Source organism: Eulemur rufifrons, chromosome 19 (genome assembly GCF_041146395.1).
Source record: "Eulemur rufifrons isolate Redbay chromosome 19, OSU_ERuf_1, whole genome shotgun sequence".
Classification (NCBI taxonomy): Eukaryota; Metazoa; Chordata; class Mammalia; order Primates; family Lemuridae; genus Eulemur; species Eulemur rufifrons.
In genome coordinates this window covers 61,608,898-61,628,423 of record NC_091001.1, presented here as the reverse complement: position 1 = coordinate 61,628,423, position 19,526 = coordinate 61,608,898, and the positions used below count along the sequence as shown (strand labels likewise).

At 40.3% G+C, this 19,526-nt stretch overlaps 1 protein-coding gene across 1 annotated transcript in view; it reads left to right on the top strand.

The window, feature by feature from the left end:
* Nucleotides 1-19,526, top strand: part of ANTXR1 (ANTXR cell adhesion molecule 1) — a 220,168-nt gene that overhangs the window by 12,641 nt on the left and 188,001 nt on the right. Inside the window, exons 2-3 of the mRNA XM_069494028.1 lie at nt 11,828-11,899; nt 16,898-16,969. Of these exons, the coding sequence (XP_069350129.1) occupies nt 11,828-11,899; nt 16,898-16,969 (144 nt within the window). The remainder of the gene's footprint in view (nt 1-11,827; nt 11,900-16,897; nt 16,970-19,526) is intronic.

Sequence of the window (19,526 nt, the reverse complement as noted above, 5' to 3'; positions counted from 1 at the left end):
GCAACGTCAGCTTACTTGAGCCATCAAGAGCAACACCCTTCCCCCAGATTAAGTTCTCAGAGAAGTTTTTAAGTGTGAGATGTTGCAAAAATAAATAAATAAATATACACATGCTATATTTTGAAAGCAAATGCCAGGCCAAGTTATACCTTCCCATAGTCAAAGATAAAAATAGGAACTACAACATTTTAGCATCTTAAAATAAGTGATTAAACAAAATTCCTGAGGTGAAAGAAGAATGTATTTATGGAAAGAATTTTCAGTAGCAAAGTATGTTCATTACTGCACCGTGACTTCAGTGAAGTTAAATAAAACAGGACATTTGTGAAACAGGAGATAAAATATGAAATGAGAAGACAAGAGAAATATGGAAAATTTTAAAGTCACATGAGAAGCAGTAAAGAACAGAACTGACAAGGCAGAAAATGAAATAAATGATGAAACATGTTTGAGAAATTGTTATATTTTGAAAAGGAAAATGCAACTAGATTAAAGTGATAAGGGAGAAGATGATAAATAATGAATGACAAAAATAGATATCCAAAAATCAGATAATTTTATGTTGCTAAAGTATAGTCTAGTAGAAACATTTGAAGATATAATAGAAGTAAACTTTTCTGATTGAAGAAAAACCTGAAAATTCAGATTGAATGGGCTCATCAAATAACAATCAAAATTAATTATTCATTAAAAAAGGCTAATACTTAGACATTTCATGGTAAAAATTTTTAATTTAAAAAAAAGTATTTTATAAATGGGAAGAAAACACATATTGCCTACAAAGGCTCTGCACCATTAAATGGTGAAGATTTTTGATTGATAAAATTCATTGTTTATGACAGATAAATTATTTTGATGGATTTATGACCTAAAATGTTATACCTAGCCAACATGTCATTTACATTTGAAAAAGGTAAAAATAAAATTTTTAGATATGGATTTTTCTAGAAAGGGGATTAGAGATAACTTTCTTCAGGAAATTATCCAAAAGGTGAATCATGGTTTGAAAAAAATATTTAAAATATAATAGTTGTTATATTAAAGAAGTGGCAATGACCATTGAAGCCATTTAAACAAACATATGTCCAATATTTTCAATAAATTTTGAGATGATATTGCATAAACAAACAAGAATATTCTGTCACAAGAAAGGAACAAGCTGAAAATACGAATCTTTTGGAGAAAAAATACACTATTTCTGAATCTTCAAATCCATTGACAGAAATAACTACCACATTGAATATTGCAAAAAAGTAGATTTAATTCATCTGGAGACAGTTTGAGAAACTTTTTCCAGAACTTAAGCAGAAAAAAGAGATTAAAATTATGAGAAAAGAAAGAAGTAATATAAAGTCTAGATACAGGATGTCGAATATATATGTACAATAAGAATTCTGAGGAGAAAGAACATTTATAAGAATAAAAATAGTAATAATAATGGATGATTTTCCTTAACTGCAGAAAGTTTGGGGTCTTCGGATCTAGAGGATGTATACCAAAAACTCAGCCTAATTAATTTTTATAAATGATCCACAACTTAGACAATCCTAGGGAAATTCTTAAAATGTACTAATAGAAAAGTCTACATTTTTCCAAAAAGAAAAAAATTAGGCTTCCCCTAACCCCCCCAAAAAAGTGAGACTCAGATTGGCATTAGATTTTTCACTCTACAACATTAAATGCTTGAAAAAAACCCCAATAATTATAGAGTCTTGAGCAAAATGTTATTTTTAAATTCCTTAGCCAAGTTTTCTCAGACATGCAAAAATTTAAAATGTGTACCATTCACATAACCTTACTAACAGTGTACTCAAAGAATAATATCCTAAGACCAACAAAATTTATCGTAAGAATGCAAAGAGGCTTCAATATTTAGGAACTGTATTAAAATAACTCACATTGATTTTGACCACGGAAGATAAAAACTGTATTATCTCAGCAGAATCTGAAAGACATCTCTTTGCAAACTTAAGCACTCAAAAGATATAGAGGATATGAATAATAATTAGTGAGGTTGATTTAATAAATATATTTTAAACCCTGTACCCCAAAGAAAATAAACTTTCCTTTCAAATATCCATGAAATATTTATTAGATCACAAAGAATGCCTCCATATATATCCCAAGGCACAATTTTTCCAGTTCGCATTCTCAGCAATAAATAACAGGAAATGAATAGCGAAGTATACCAGAACTTCAGCTATCGGGGAAAAAATATACAGAATTTTACATTATCCTGTCATGAGAAAAACATGACAGTGAATAAGGAATTAGAAAAAACGAGACTGAGAGAAAGTGACCGTCTAAGACAGAGGTTGGCAAGCTATAGCCAGTAGCCTGTTTTTGTAAATAAAATTTTATTGTAGCACAGCCACACTCGTTTTGTTTAGTGTCAATGGCTGCTTTTGTGCTATGAAAAAAACAGAGTTGAGCAGTTGCCACGGAGACCATATTCCACCCCCCAACCCCCAGAGCCTAAAATATTTATTGTGTGGCCCTTTACAGAACAAGTTTGCTGACCCCTGGACTAATAAAACATTTGCAACCCAATAGAAAATGGGCAAAGAGCATCAACTCCAGGGTCAGCTTCAGGGGCATGGGACCTATGCAGTCACCCACAGCCTCTCATTTAGAAGGGCCTGGCACTTGGTGTAATGCTCTGCCTTTGCCATCTTCAAATTCTTAGTTTTTTAATAAGAGACCTGCGTTTTCATTTTGCACTGGGTTCTGCAAATTATGTAGCTGGTCCTAATTGATACAAAGAATATCAGATGAACAATATATATGGGGAAAAGTCTGTGGTTTATAATTAAATACGTCCAAATAAAAACTGTAATGAAATCCATTGGTCCTTTCTCTGCCCACCCTCACTGCATATCCTGGTTTACCTTGATATGGGGCCAGTCTGTAGGGCAGTTGCCTCTCTGGGACTCAAACATGAACACTCTTGGCATCTGTCCCTCTCTCTCTTTTCTCTTCACAATCCCCAGATAGCAAAGAGCTTTCTTTCCCTCTGTCATATTGCCTAGCACAGATTTCCTCTTGTCTTCTATACTGTGATCTGAATCCTCTAAGTTTGGCTGTTTCACTGCTAAAGGAATTTAGAAAATCTCTCTTTTGACAAAGTCTTGCTTCCAAACCATGTGTCTTTCTACAAAAACCATATTTTGAATCTCAAATATTAACTTTTTCTTTGCATCAGTGCTGGAGAAAGCACATCCCCCACCCCTTTGCTGTAGCCCCGGGCAGATGGATGCCTTGGACTGACCAGGGTATGTCAGGCCACTTTCTGTGCAAATGCCAATGAGAAAGGCATAATAAAAATTTCAAAACATTGCCCCCATTATGTATGTAAAGATATTATTACAAGAATGTTCATCATAATGCTGTTATAATAGTGAAAAAGTGGAAGCAACCCAATGTACAAAAAAGGAATTATACCAGTAATAATGTGCCTATAAAGTGGAGAAAATGCAGATGTGAAAAGTAGGGAAGATGATTTAATAAAATAAAAATGTGTTCATAATCATAACATTAAGTGAAAAGAGCAGGGACCATAACCTACAGATATGCAAAGTGTATATGTTTGGGGAAAGTCTGAAGGTAGAGTCATTATGGTGTGGGCAATGATTATTTCTCAGATGTGGAATGATGGGCGATTTTTGTTTTCTTCCTTTTAACTGTCCTTGCCTTCCTTCCTCCCCCAACATTTCCAACAATGAACGTGTTGCTTTTGTAATACAATATTCTTAAATCCTCTCCTTTGGTGCCCTCATTCTGAGTCACTTCCTCCCAAGTGATCTCACCCATAGCCACTCTTAGATGGTGTTGGCCTGCCCCCTTTTTATCTTTCTGGGGGACACACAGCAGATATTGTGGCCTTGTCTCTGTGATTCTAGAGAGTGTGGGAAATGGAGCCACAGCTGTGCACTTCAATTTTGGGCAGCTAACCAATTGTCTGTGTTCTTAACAACAACACTTTTGTGTTGAGTTTGCACCAAAAGTACCAATAATTGATATCAGAAAATGTTTTTAGGCTTTTCCTGTGTGTGTGTGTGTGTGTGTGTGTGTGTGCATGTGTGTGTGTTGGAAAAGGCAGAGTGGAGGTGAAAGGAGTAGATATTTTGCTATAATATTTTTTTGATCATGATCCAAAAGAAAAAATTCATATTACATCTTGATGCAGTACTTATATAGTACTTACACATAATTGATTGGAAGTTTCACGTAGCATTCTTCTGTTACTGTTACTGTATAGAAATATTCTGCTATTTCTGTTCCATTCATTTATTTTTTTAAGAAACGCTGGCAGGATCACCCCAAACTGATTTCCCAAATCACTAATAAGTTGCATTCTGCAGCTTAAAAGTCATCCTTGCCATAGCCATCGGTTAGATTGACTAACGGGAAATTCATCACAAGTCATTTGGGTGGGGCTGAGTATCCTGGGCGGGGGTCTCCATGACACAGACAGGAACAGGGTGGGTGGCCCCATTTCAAAGTACGTGCTCAGTGACTTGGTTTGGGTCTTAACTGGTATCTAAAAAAGTTGGAGTGAAGGTGAGAGTCAAGGTCAAGCTTTGTGAGTGGGAGGAAGGCTTGGCTGTAACACTGACCCCAGGCAGTAATAAGAGGACAAGAGCTGCAGGCCTGGGCCGGGTTGAGGACTTTAGCCAGTCAAGGTGCAGTGCAAGGCTAGGAAGAAGGAGAAGAAGGCCATGGAAGAAGCTGGGGAGAGGAAGGAGGAGACACAACAGCAAATGAACATAGGATCTTTGACAATAGAACTCATTGCCGGACCCACGTAGTGGCACCTGAGGCTGCTGAACATATCCATACACTTCCATGATTGACCGGGGACCTGAGTGGGTTGCTGAGGACATCAGTGACTTCAGCCTGGTGAGGCTAAGGAAAAGTAGGGACTGACAGTTTTCTAATTTGCATCCTTAGAGATAGTGTGCTGTTACAAAATACTTCTGGGTGATGGTTCCAACTGCACGCTTTCTTTTTCCCCTTTTATCATATTCTAATCCATGTGCAAAAGAAGGGGATACAATTTAAACTCAATTTGGCCCACTCAATTCTTTCTGACTCCAGTTGTATGTGTGGCTAATGGAAAGAGCCCGTGTTTTCTAAAGAGCTTAACCACAGGGAGATTTGGAAACTCACATAAGCAGAAAAGAATGCATTTCAGAAAACAAATCAGAATGAGATTTGGAGTTCTTATTTTGCTCCTACTCTTTGCATATTAGATCCTTGGAAGTAACTGAACAGTAATCTGAGAGCATTGCCAGGTTCCATGCAAAATCCTGCACTGGGAACACCCACCGAGTGCAATGTCACAAAATTTCTTGACTTTTTCCCATGTTCCAAACACTGGAGAGAGCACAGGAGAACAAAAATAAGAAATTCTGCATCTGCCTTCAGCTGTGATCTTCTGGGACTAGTAGTGAGGACTGGTGGCTTTCTCTCCCCATGGTCTGGTGAGCCCTTCTCCAAAGCCAAGTCAGATGACAATGTGGGAGGGCTTCATCTCTGGTTTTGAGTGGACCCAAGTATATTAAGTAAATCTTCAAGCAGAGAGCTCTGTAAGACTGTCTTCAAGCAGAATTCCTGGAAGACTACTTGAATTCCAAATTTTGCTGAGATTTATACTTGTGGGACAGAGGCACAAAATCCCAAGAAGGAGCCTGGACTCTATGCATGATCCTGATACCAAGCTGGCCCATAGAAGTATTCAGGGGCTAGAACTGCATTTGACTTAGAATTTAACTGTGTCCACTGCTTTCTAGAATATGGCACTGCAACTCTCTGTGACTATAGTTTGCCCAGCAATTACATGTTAAAAGCAATTCTGAAAAAGAAAAATCCTCAACAGAGTCCAGTGGATCATTTTGTAGTACTGTTTATATTTGGGCTTAGAAGGAGTTTTTTATTTCTACCTTGCAGTTTTGGTAATAATGGCTGGGTAAGCCATACTACCTGAAGATGCTATCTGGACTCTATAGCTAGGATTTAAGGTCATACTCTTAAACAGACTAGCATGATAAATGAGATGTTATTCTACACATCATAGGGTAGAGGGAAGCTGGAATTGGGTCCACTCTCTGCCATTTTCCCATCCAACACCTGGCTTCTCCTGGTTGTGCCCAGGAGTCCACTTAGGTCCTCAGGATTGAGAGGAAGCCAAGGGTCTGAACTACCCTGGGTTAATTATCCTGGGAGTAGCCACTAAGGCAGTATCCAAATCAGAGAATCTATCCCTGTGGGAGAAGGGTGGGTGTCTAATTGTGGTCCCAGTGGTCAGGAGTAGGAAGTCCAACTGTGGGCAGTGGTGGTGGTGAGGCAGGGAGAAGACTGTGGCACCAGGCAAGTGAGCCTCCTGTCACTGGGAATTTGTGTTTGTGTTAAAGAGATGTTAGCAGTACCCCTAACAAGCTCACTTCCATGATGAAACCTTAAGCAGCTCACATAGGGCTCTTTCCTTCTCCAAGGGATGGTTTGCTCTTGCAGTAGGACAAAGCCTGCATACATGGGTCAAAAAGGCTCAGTATTAGAGTAGAAGGAGTCCAAGGTGCAGATGCAGGTAACCCTCTATTCCCTTGCCCCTTTAGTAGCTGAGACCCATTGGAATCCCAAGAAAACCCAGAGAAGACAAGCCAGTTTGATTCCCACAATCGTAGAAGGTTATGTTTTTAACCTTTGACGCTTAAGGAAGCATGCTATATCCATCTCAAGTGTGGCTCAAAGGAGATATATATTGGTCAAAGCTTATGTAATTGTGTAAAGAATGATCATTTATGTATATGAAACAATAAACCTCTGCAGGGCCAGGGCAGCTGTGAGCAGAGATGGGATGGGAGAAGCAAGCCTGCCGACACTTCCCTGCCTCCAGATTTGTTGTAAAGGTCTCATTTTACTTTCATCTTCAGAAAATTCAGTGCCTATCCATTAGCAAGAAAGGTTTTGATGGATCTAGACTTTTCTCAACACCCAAGGATATTTTTTGTATCTTCCCCTTTAGCATCAACAAATCAGGTGAATACCAAAACTGTATAAATGTTACATGTCAGTCAGATGGAAGAATAGGGATGATGAAATATTTTAGGACAGAAGAAAGTGTGAATTATCATTGAGTGACCCTGTTTAATAAGTAAAGGAATGCAAATTGATTTGTGGCTGTGTAATAGGTTCAATCCTTGAGAATAAATAGTAACTCAAAAAGGATTTACTTCAAACTCCTGTTCCTTAAGCAGCAAGTCAAGAATCGTCTCCCAATTCTAGTTCAAGCTCCTGTTTCACCAACACTCTACCTCTCCTCCCAGTATAATTTCCTCACTGCAGAATTTCTGTGTTGATGAGTAAATTGGTCATGGCTTGGAGGAGGTATGGGGATTCCTCCCTAATCATCGGCCATCTTACCCTACCCCTCAGTAACCAAAATTTCAGGGATTAATTATCCTGATTGTCTGGACCCAAAACAGCATTGCATTTCTGAAGTGGGCACAGATGGCCAGTGTTCAAGGAAATCTCTTGATTGCATTATAAAGGGTTGTAGAATTCTGGACTGCACTATGGCTTACAGCCAGTCTGTGGTGCCTCTTCTGAGGCACCTGGACAGTGTTGGGCCAGGTCTGCCAGACCCTCACCCAGGACCCCCAGGGCCAGAGCATCTACCCCATGGCTGAAGGACCAGTCTGTGAGACTTGAAGTATACAAGCAAATCCTGTCCAGGAGGATAGCCAAGTCCTAATGAAAGGTGCTTTCTAAAGCCTTGAAAGCCCAGGGTTAGGATGTGCGGTTCTGGTGGGTTCTTGGGAGACTCCAGCTGCCATTCAGCTAAGAGATCTACTATTGGTGTTTAGGTCACCAAGGAGCTATGCTCTAGAATTATTGACCCATCTGAGAAGGCTCCTTAGTTCACATAGGGTCATGGAATTGGCTGGAGCCAAATGAGTTTATCCAAGCCAAGCCGGAAGAGGTGGTGTCCACTTGGCAGAAGATCAGGAGGCCTCCATGAGCAACAGAGGCTTCTTCTCTCCATGTTCTTTTTTCATTTAACAAACAGGTAGAGGCTCAGCAGGCAAGTTTCTTTAAAACTGATTGCAACCTAATGCCAGAAGTTATTGACAGAGAGCTGTACAAGGAGTTCTGAGAGCATGAGACAGGGGCAGTGAGTCCTGTCCATGCTGGTCAGAAGCAATGAGGAGAGACTGAGCTGAGTCTTGAATGAGACGGGGTTTGCCAGTGTGAACAGTGAGTGTCCCAAGCAGATGGAATAGGTATTAAGGCCGAGCTAGCGGAACTGGGAAGTGTTGCTTTTGACAGGAGGGGCCCTGTCCCTCCTCCCTTGTCCCTTCTGTGTCTCCCCAGCTCCTCACCCCTCCTCTGTGGGCTCTATGGTGCTGTCGCCTGACACTGCTGGCTCTTCTCAAATGCAGCCTGCCCTTCACTGGTTTATGCTGAGGGTGCTCTTTCTCCTCTTGTCTTCCTCACAAGTCTCTACCTGCCCTTCAAGGTCCAGATTAAAGACCATCCCCCTTCAGAGCCTGCACAGGCAGATCGAGCCATTCCCTTTTCTTTGTTCCAAAAGCACACACCTCACTTGTCATGACATATCATATCTTACTTCTTCTGTCTTCCCCAACTCAACTCTGAGTTCTTGAAGGAAGCACCGTTTCTTATGCATCCCTGCACCTCGGGCAGCTGGAGTAGTGCTGGGAGGTCAGTTATTTTTCTAGTTAATAAGAAATACGAAATCCTTGGTATAATTTTCCCCCTGCTGGTTATGCCAAATACTGTCTCAAATTAACCAAAGTAGGGTTCAAGATTAGCACATGAAAATATAATTATAATTAATACCTCTTACATGTGGAAGGATCCAGGACTGAATCCCTGTCTTTTGACTCCTTGTACAGTGCCCTTTATAAAATTCTAGAATGGTCTATGTTTTTCAAAAAAGAACAAAAGATAATATAATGAAAACCCATGAGTTCTCCACATAAAACGAGCAAATGTTAACACATTTTCACATTTTTTAAGAAATAAGAATCTGTTTTGTGTGTATGTGAATATATTTATAGAAATTACCTACTGATGGATATTCAGGTCATTTATAATTTTTTTCTCTAACAAACAATGTAACAATAACCATCACTCTAAAAAATGCTTGTGCACATTCCCTTGTTTGCATGGGAAAGTATAAACCTAGAAGCAGAGTTGCTGGTCATAGGAAATGCTTATCTTCAACGTCATTAGCTATTGCCAAATTGCTCTCCAAAGTGATTCCAGTTTCTGCATCTAACAGCAATGCGTGAGCAGTCCGACTTAGCCATATTCTCACCAACACTTAGTATTGTCAGACATTTTAATTTTTGCCAACCGAATGGGTATACAGTGGTATTTCAAAATTGTTTAGGTAAGTATTTCTATATTTACTAGAGGAGCTGAATATTTTTTCATATGCTGATTTACCATTTTTCAAGAGATTGCCTGTTCTGATCCTTTGTCATTTTTAATATTTACATGTACCAATTATTTACATATCCTGGACACTAACCTTTTGCCTTTTATATTTGTTGAGAACATCTCTCATTCTTTTCTTGTCTTTTAACTTGATTATGGTGTCTTTTTGTCATTCAGAAGTTTAGACACTTCAGGTAGTCAAAATTATCCTTTTCTTGAGAAACAATTCCTGTTTTCCAAATCTGTGTTAAGAAACCCTTCACGGCCCTGAGGATATAAAATCTTATATAATTCATCTAACAGATTTAAAGTTGTGTTTTTCCCATTAGTTTTTTTAATATATCTAGGGTTACATTTGGTATGAGATCACAATCAGACTTTTTTTTAGTTAGAAATCCAATCGTTACAGCATCATTTGTGGAAGTGTTTGTTCTTCCTCCCCAATATGAATCATCCTACGCCAGATCTTGCATAGATTGAGGTTTGGGCTCCCTATTCTGTCCCATTGACTCTACTGTTACATCATGTATGTAGGTTCATTATATCTGATAGGGCAAGCTCTCTGGCCTTGTTCGTCCTTTTCAGAAATGCCTTGATTACTTTTAGACCTTTAATCTTTATTTCATTCTTAAGATCAGTTTTTAAGTTTCACAAAAAATCCTTTCAGAATTTTTCCTAGAACTAAAGTTAATAGATTAACTTGGGGACAGTGAGACATCCTTTTGACATGGAGTCTTTAATTGTACCACCATAACATATTGTGTCACTTTTGTTCCGGTTGGACAAATGTATCATTTCTGGACATGGAACAGAGAAAAATAAATTCTCCTGATAGAGACAGAATACACCCAACCAGAATGAGAATTCTTAGGATTATTGTACCATGAAAAGGAAGGCAAAAAGATTTTCTTAAATATCTATAAAATGGATTGAAACAAAGAAAAAGTAGCAAAAACTCTCTAGAGGGTAAAATTATAAATGAGTGCATAAAAAATAAAAGTGATCAGAAACCAGTGGAAAATGTTTGCAGTACAAAATGTCAGAGTAGAAGAAGCAAACTGCAACCTTAACAGTGATTAGAATGGTAGGCAGAAATGCAGAACTCTGCAAGCAGGGAGGCATCCCAGCTGCAGAATAGAGTGGATTCAAATAGAAAAAACTGCTAAGAACCCACTGTGACGCTCTGAGTGTGAGCACTATGGGAAATACTTACAAGCTGAATTGAAGCAGTAGGAAATGGTACCAGTGACACAAGTCAAAGTTGGGAAATAAAGAAGGCCCCTTCCAAGTCTAAAATCCTGTGATTCCATATATCCTATGGAAACAATTTCCCTCTTTTGTTAGTAAAAGGACTCCTTTTTAATATAATGAAAGGCTGTATAGTTTTTCTTCTTTTATTTATTAATATGACTGATTACATTAGATTTCCTTAAATGTTGAACTATCAGTACCTTCCTGAAATAAACTCCACCAGTTAATTGATTATTATTCTTTTGAATTTCTGCTGGATTAGTTTAGCTAATATTTTATTTTATTTTATTTTATTTATTTTTTTTTTTTTGAGACAGAGTCTCACTTTGTTGCCCAGGCTAGAGTGAGTGCCGTGGCGTCAGCCTAGCTCACAGCAACCTCAAACTCCTGGGCTCAAGCGATCCTCCCGCCTCAGCCTCCCGAGTAGCTGGGACTACAGGCATGCGCCACCATGCCCGGCTAATTTTTCTATATATATATATATATATTTTTTTTTTTTTTTTAGTTGTCCATATAATTTCTTTCTATTTTTAGTAGAGACGGGATCTCGCTCTTGCTCAGGCTGGTCTCGAACTCCTGACCTTGAGTGATCCACCCGCCTCGGCCTCCCAGAGTGCTAGGATTACAGGCGTGAGCCACCGCGCCCGGCCAGCTAATATTTTATTTAGAGATTTTTGCATCTATATTTACAAATGAAGTTGGACTCTTTGGCTTGCTGGGGGGGGATTGTTTACCTTTGTCTGTGCTAATTTCATTTAAATGAATTAAAATGGTTTTTCTTCCCTAATCAGAGAAATAATTTAAATAGCACAAAAACAACTGTTTCTTAAAAGATGTGAAACTCACCTGTGAATCTCTTTGGGCCCAGGGTTTACTTTTTATTAAATGTGTGGGTGTGTGGGGTGGAGGAAATTCTTTAACCACAATTTTGAGAACTCTAACAGAAAGTCTAAAGAGCCTTTTGAATAATTTCCAAAGTTACAGAGGTTTCAGGTAATGAGCCCAGCTAATGGATAGGTCAAATGTAAAATAACAGAGTGTGAAGAGGAATAATACAAGGTAAAGACCCATGAACACCTGAGTGAAGCAATATCTGCTTTTGTTTTCCTAGATCAGGAAGTGTGCTGCACCACTGGAATGAAATCTATTACTTTGTGGAACAGTTGGCTCATAAATTCATCAGGTGAGAAACACTATGCATTTGCTTCACTTGTAGTTCTCTGCCATGAATAAAACCAACCCATGTTTGCTATTCTAGTAATTACTAACTATTTTGGGGATGCTTTAAACAAGGTGGACTCTCAGACCTTCGATCAGAGAATGTTTACTTTGTTTTAATCTTTGCCATATATTAAAGTAACTTTGAGCTTTATGTTTTCAGGAGCCAGATTTGGTTATAAGGCCAAAATATTTAACATTCTCCTTCCCTTGTTGAATAATATATTCTTACAAAAGGGTCATGAGCATTTTTCTTACACAGTGCATCACTCTGGGGTAACTGGCACATTCTAGCTAGACTCGTGCACAGGGTGTGTAGGGTGTAGGGCGACCAACTCATCCCCCTTTGCCCAGAACGTTCCCAGTGTTAGCACTGAAAGTCTTATGTCCTGGGGACCCTCCTTAGTCCTGAGCAGTGATGGTTATTCACTCTAGCTACGTGTCCTATGAGGCAGAATCCTCTAAGCATTGTCAACACCACTTTCCCAGGCAAGGCAATATGTTTTTGAATGTAGCCATTGCAAATATTGTGGGAGTCCTAGAGGTGCTACTGTCCAGTAAGTACGGACACTCACTGGTAAAGGAAAAGAGGTCATTTCACCCTCCCTGGGTACAGCCTCCATGGAGCAACACAACTGTGACAGCTTTCATGAATGTCCTTGAGGCAGGTCGTCAAGGTCTTTGGTAAAATTGGTTTGATCATTGTAAATTCTAACACAGCTCCACTTCATGCTAAATGGCCTCTGTGGAGTCTTCCAGTCAATAGGAGTGACCGTAAGTTCTTCTTCAAATAAGGTTCTTCATCTCAGAATACAGGTTATTCTCTGAGTCCTGGGTAACAACAGACACGTTTCCTTCAAATTCAGTTATTGGTCTTGGCACATACCTCCCTGTATAACTGGAGGGGAAAGGTTAGGAGGTGACCTTTCTGTAGTTCCAAAAATTAGAAGCTGCAGCAGGAAGCATCTAAACCTAGATGATTAGAAAAAGCAGATGCTGAGAGGAGAGAGGGGAGAAAAAAAGTACAAGGAAAGGAGAGAAACAAATACATGGGTGGTGTTAAAAAAATATATTTAAGAGAATCATTGTAACTTGGACTTGAAAGGAAGAACTTCCCAACCTATCCTAGGAGGCATTCAGTAACCCGCAACTTGAATAGCTCTGGTAGGTGCTGTCTTTTGAGGCAAACGGTCCAGTAGTTGGACAGTTCCAGTTTTCAGAAAAGTCTTTTTGTCACTGAGCCAAAACATCCTTTCCTGCACTCTCATCCTTTGGTCCTTTGGAGTGATATAAAACAAATCTGCCACCACACCCTTGACGGTATCTGCTCTGTCTCTATTTGGTCTTCTCGTGTCTGTTCCCTCTGAAGCAGAGGAGTCAAATGAAATAGACTTTGAAGTCAGGCAGATGTGGGTTTGAATCCAAGCTCCGTTGTGCAACCATAGCAATGTATTTACCTTGGCTGAACTCTAGTTTACACGTAAGGCTCCTAAGAGAAAACATGTGCAAACCAAGTGGCCCAGAACCTGGCTTAGAGTGGGCACTCAGCAGCTCTCTTTCCCAGCTCCCACAAGAATTCCAGACTCTTCACTATCTCAGAATCAAAGGAAGTTGAGGGCAGGGGGTGATGGAGGAGACCAAGAGAGAACTCTCAATCCAATTGCCTTGCTTTATAGATGAAGAAACTGAGACCCAGAGAAGCTGACATGGCTTGATCCAGACCACAAGGCACTTTCCTCTGGTTGTCTTCTCTGGCCCTTCTTGTCTATGGACCCCCTCAAAGTGTGGAACCAAGACATTACTGTCACACACATTCCATGAGGCAGGGCCTATATTCTGTTGACCACCACAGCCCAAGTGACCATAACAGTGCCAGACACATAGTACCTGCTCAGTCAATATTTTTGAATAAGTGAATGAATGGATGATATTCATTTATTTATTTATTTTAATAAATGGTCTAAGGTAGCTGGGACTGCAGGTAGTGAATAATAGTGGTTAATGCCAGGACATATACATTATTTCTAATCCTTGACATTTCAAGTACTTTTATTTGTCTTTATCCTGACCTCGTCCTATTTTCCTAATTATAATTCCAATTCTTCACTTTCCTCAAGCCTTCAACCTATACCTCACACCCATCACTCTCAGCAAGGAACCTCACCTCCTACTTTGCCAAGAATCCAGAGAATAGCAGACAAGAGTTCAAGTTCCAATCTACTCCTGAAAGATGCATGTATGTCCTGCCCACCAGTCTCTGAGATCCAAGTACCCCTCCTATGTAAGGCCAGCCTCTCCATTTTAGTCCCGTTTTATCCCATAGTTTCCCGTCTCCTCTTTGTTTCTCTCTTGTATTTTCCTCTACTTTTCCCCTGGCTCCTTCCTCACAGTCTACAGACATAAACTAGTCTCTCTTGCCCCTTGTCCCAGAAAAACAGCAAGACAATCGATCTCTCAGTCATGTCTTCCCATAGATACTACCCTATTTCTTCTCTGGTTTCTTACTCACGTATCTTTGAAGACTCTCTCCCTGCATATCCTTACTTCTCATTTATTCCCTAACCCACTGCCATCTGGCCTTCATCCCACCCTCCACCTGCTTGCTCTCACCAACGTCACTAAGGGATGCCCTAGAGCAGTGGTCCTCAACCTTTGTGGCATCAGGGACCAGTTTCATGGAATAAAATTTTTCCATGGATGAGGGTAGTGGCCAGGGAGGGATGGTTTCAGGATGATTAAAGCTCATTGCATTTATTGTGCAGTCAGACCTCTCTGCTAATGATAATCTGTATTTGCAGCTGCTCCCCAGTGCCAGCATTACTGCCTCAGCTCCACTCAGATCAGCAGGCATTAGATTCTCATAAGGAGCGACCTAGATCCTTCACATGTGCAGTTTACAGTAGGGTTCGAGCTCCTGTGAGAATCTAATGCCGAGGCTGATCTGACGGGAGACAGAGCTAATGCGGTGATGCCAGTGATGGGGAGCGGCTGTAAATACAGATGAACATTTGCTCGTTTGACCACCACTCACTTCCTGCTGTGTGGCCCCGTTCCTAAGTGGGTTGGGGACCGCAGTCCTAAAGGACAAATCGAGGGAGCACCTTGCAGTCCTTGTGTGCTGGATAGAGTGGCTTCTTTGGATGCAGACTTACCCTTCCTTGGAACTCTCCTCCACTGGCTCTGGGTCTCCTTCATCTCACCCCCATCAGCCAGCCCTTTCCACGTCAGTGTTGGCTCTGCATTTGGCTCACCTCCCTTCTCACTGCTGGCACCTCTCGGAACAGCCTTGCCCACCCATCAGTGTGCTGATGACGCCCACATTATGCCTCTAGCCTAGACTCCTATGCTGATGGCCTCTTGGAGACCTAAATTTCTCACATTTGAATTCTTTCCAGAGCTAAACTCAATAGAAGGGAAGCAGTATAATACAGTGTTTAAGAGCCTGAGTTCTAGAATCAGAATACTTGATTTCAAGCCCCAGGTCTGCCACTGTGTAACCTTGGGGAAATTGCTTCATCTTTGAGGGCCTCGATTTCCTTCTGTGGAAAATAGCAATAATAATATTATAGTATCAATCTCATAAAGTTGTTCCAAGAGTAATGAGATCATACATCCAAATCACTTATGATAGTAGTTGGCACATAGTAAGAACTCGATAAGGGTGGCCATTATTATATTATTACAGTCATTATGATTAATACTATTATTATTTAGGACACAGTGTCCTGCTGCCCAGGCACTGGTGAGGTGGTAACAGGCAGCACGGTGTCATGGACAGAGAGCTGAGGTCTGTTTTAAGAGACCAACATTCAATTCACCGGGTATTGCTTGGGCTCCTACCAAGTATTAAATGCCATGTTAAGGGCTTCCAAAGATGTATCAGATCTATGGTAATAAATGTAGACTTTATTCACAGGCAGTAGAAGCCATTGAAAGTTTTATAGCAAATAAATGATGAGATCTGATTTATGTTGTAGAAGCAAGACACCAGCTAGGAAACAATTGAAATAGTCAGACAACTGAGGCAAGGTCCTAACCTAAGAGATGGGAAGGGGGACAGGTTTGAGAAACATTATTGGAAGTGGGAACTGTAAGGTTTAGAGCCAGATCAGGTGTGGGAAGTTACTGCATTGTGAGGAAATAGGTTAATGCCACCATGGGTGAATAAGTTGACCCCATAGTAAGGCTGAATTCCATTGCTGAATGTGCTTCCGTCAGATATTCCATCTCGCATACTGAGAAACGCATTTGGTCCTCCGCTGAGAGTGGTTCTGTCTCCCAGAGTGTAAATTTTACATTAACAAGGCTCCTGAGCTCTGCCATATAAAAACAACACCCATTTAGCATTAATAATGAGACGTATAACTACCAACTGGAATAGATACTCCTGTGCCCAGTCAGCACATTCTCTCCTTATGGGATAACCTCCTTGGGAAACCAAGGAGAAAGTAAAAGTCAATGGTGACCCCTCTTTCAGATCAAAGGGAGTTTGTTGTATGATGTTACTGGCTGATGGCATCAAGCTGCAACAGAGACACCCTCTTCATTACAGAATGCCCCAGACTACTGTGGAGACACTGTCGAATTTTGTCTATTGGGGACCCACTTTTACAGACAGCATGCAGACGAGTCCCCTTTTAGAGGAATACTTCTGCAAATAGAACAGAAGGCAACAGTGAATTTTATCTTTCTTATTTATAATCCATGCTCACTGAGCGATGGTGTCAAATCAGAAGCAGCCTCCAGGAAGACACAGCGGGTCTTCTCTTCAGTTCACAGCCTCACATCAGCCCAGCCGCTGGCTAATACACACTTTAACACCAGCCTTGGAGGCCCCCTGTGGGGTGTGGGTCTTTAGCTCTGGCAGCCGTGATAGGAAGGGCAGAACAGGGAGGAAGCCTGGAAGGGAATGGCATGCCACAGTTTTTCTGTCTGCTCTAACTGAGTTTCTTTTTATTTCCAGCCCACAGCTAAGGATGTCCTTTATTGTCTTCTCTACTCGGGGAACAACCTTAATGAAACTGACAGAAGACAGGTAAGGATATCTCTCATCCCTGACATTAAGAAGTCCACCTCTTCCCACCTACTTCTCAGAAGTAACCCTGAGACTTATGCCCTAGTGCCAGCTCAATCTGTCAATCATTTTAATCTAGTAGTTCTCTCTTTTAACCTAAGCCTTTAACTTTGCACATGGGCCCTTCTGCTAGTTTATTTTGCGGTGACTTTCGAGAGAATTTCTGATGTTTGTGAAATTTTATGAATGACTAAATCACATTAAAATAAATCTTACATTTGATTGGTGACTCAGTCAGCTAATTTGGAGCAAAATGTTAGCAGACCACATTCTCATGGGACTATATTTTCTTTTACTTAAATAAGATTTATTTTGTAGATTAAGGTTTCAAAGATATAATAAGTACACTGTGAGAGAGGTAAGAGCTTGACCTATTATCATTCGTAATTACCTAGGAAGGGAATAGAAAGGGAGGGTTTATGGTACCACAAAATAAAAGGAAATTTGAATCAGGTGTACAAGAATGTTGTTGACATAAAAGGAGTAGTTAGACCTAGCTTAACAAAAATACTAATTTAGGTTTTACCACATTTTACTTGCAGATGAAAACTAGCAATAACAGAGACATGCCATTTATTCGTAGTTAGGATGGCATATTGGGGAGCAGAGAGGACAATTTGTCCTCATTGATGACACTGCACACTTTTTAAAAGGTGACATGGTCCACGTGAGAGAAGCGCCATGGGGGACACGTGGGATTATTGGCAGACTTACATACGGACACGTTGGAAACAGAAAAGGAGGAAGGGCACGTTCAAAGAGGGCAGGAGGACTTTATAACATTCTTATAGAAATGAGAAAGGACTAATAGGATGGAATAAAGTTTCTGGCTCAAGTCAGCAAATCTGAGCTAGTCTTCATTTTTCTCCCTGCCTGTCTTTCCCATCCATAAAAAAAGAGTGCTCTGTACCATATAGAAGTTTTCAAATCCTGTTCCTCCTTCAGCAGTGTCTATTATATGCATGCAAGTCATTTCAGATGCACAGAAACCCCATTCAAAAAATAGGAGTTTCTGATTCCTTATGAACAGAAGGAGAAACTGAGGCTTTATCACCTTCTGTAGCTTCTGGGAAATTGGGGAGGGCAGAGGGGGTCAGGGATTTGTAAACACTATCAGAAGGCCCATTTTGCTTTGTTATGCTTGTTGAAATTAGTCATCTGCTGAATCTACTTGGAATCTAATATTTTTGTGCCTTAGCTTCACTACCGCCAGTTTCCAGTGCTAAATAGAAGACACAAGCTAGAATTCCTGATTGCTGGAAGCAGCATTTAACACGGGTCAAATGTGCATCAAACAACAGGCAGAAATGCCTTGCTAAAGGGTGTGTGGGCTTCATTCATATGGTGACAGCTTGGCCCAGGTCAGCTGGCAAAGCACAGTGTGGCTCAGTGACACGTCCCAACCTTATCAGCCTCTGGAAGAGTTGTGGGCCAGTGCTCTCTCTCTCTGAGATACTTTCTCAGGAGACTGGCTGAGAGAATCAGGCTTTCTCAGATCTTCCAAGCTAACACTGTTTCTGAAACATATGACTCACAGTGTTTTAGCTGGGCACAGAAATTTCCATTGTTCTCTGTATCTCATTTAATAGTCACACTATCCTTATAAGACGGTAAAAGATCCATTAATATACCCATACAATATTTGAGGAAACTCATAGAATTAAGAAACAGTTGTTCAAAAGTAAGACATAAATTAGCAAAGGCTCTCATTTCAACAACAGCAAAAGGTTTTGGCTAAATCAAAAGAACTAAGATCAAAGATGTACCATTGACCCTTGAACAATACAGGTTTGAATCCACTTATATGTGGATTGTTTTCAACCAAATTGCATTGAAAACATAGTATTTGTGGGATGCAAAACCCGCCTGTATGGAGGACCAACTTTTCATGTAGGCAGTTCCACAGGGCCTATTGTGGGATTTGAGTCTGTGTGGATTTTGGTGTATGTGGGGACCCTGGAACCAATCTCTCACGTATACTGAGGGACGACTGTATTTGCATCCAGTTCTCAAGATCAGATACCCAAAGGGGAAAACTATGAGAAGGTTGAATAAATAGAAGGAAAAATAAATACAGTGTGTAGAGAATAGTTGTTATAGTATAGCTACTTTAAAGTCTCTCTTATAATTCCAGTGTCTGAGGATTGGCATCTTAATTGTCTTTTCCCTTGAGAATTGATCACATTTTCTAGGTGCTTTGTATGTTGAGTAATTTTAAAGCATATCCTAAAAATTTTGAACTTTATGTTCTTTAGACTCTGGATCATGTTCAAATCCTCTGGAAAATGTTGGGGTTTTTTTCTTTGTTTGCTTTAGCAAGCAGTCACCCTGGTTAGGTTCAGACCACAAGTTCTATCTCTTCTGTAAGTGGTGGTTTTAATGTCAGTTCAGTTTTCAAAGACTTTGCTAACCTCCTTTGGATCTGTCCAAAGTCCAGAGCTGCACATTGCAGTTCAGGGATGAATCTGGAACTTACACAGCTTTATACACAGAATAAAGGGATCCCCTTCTCCCCATC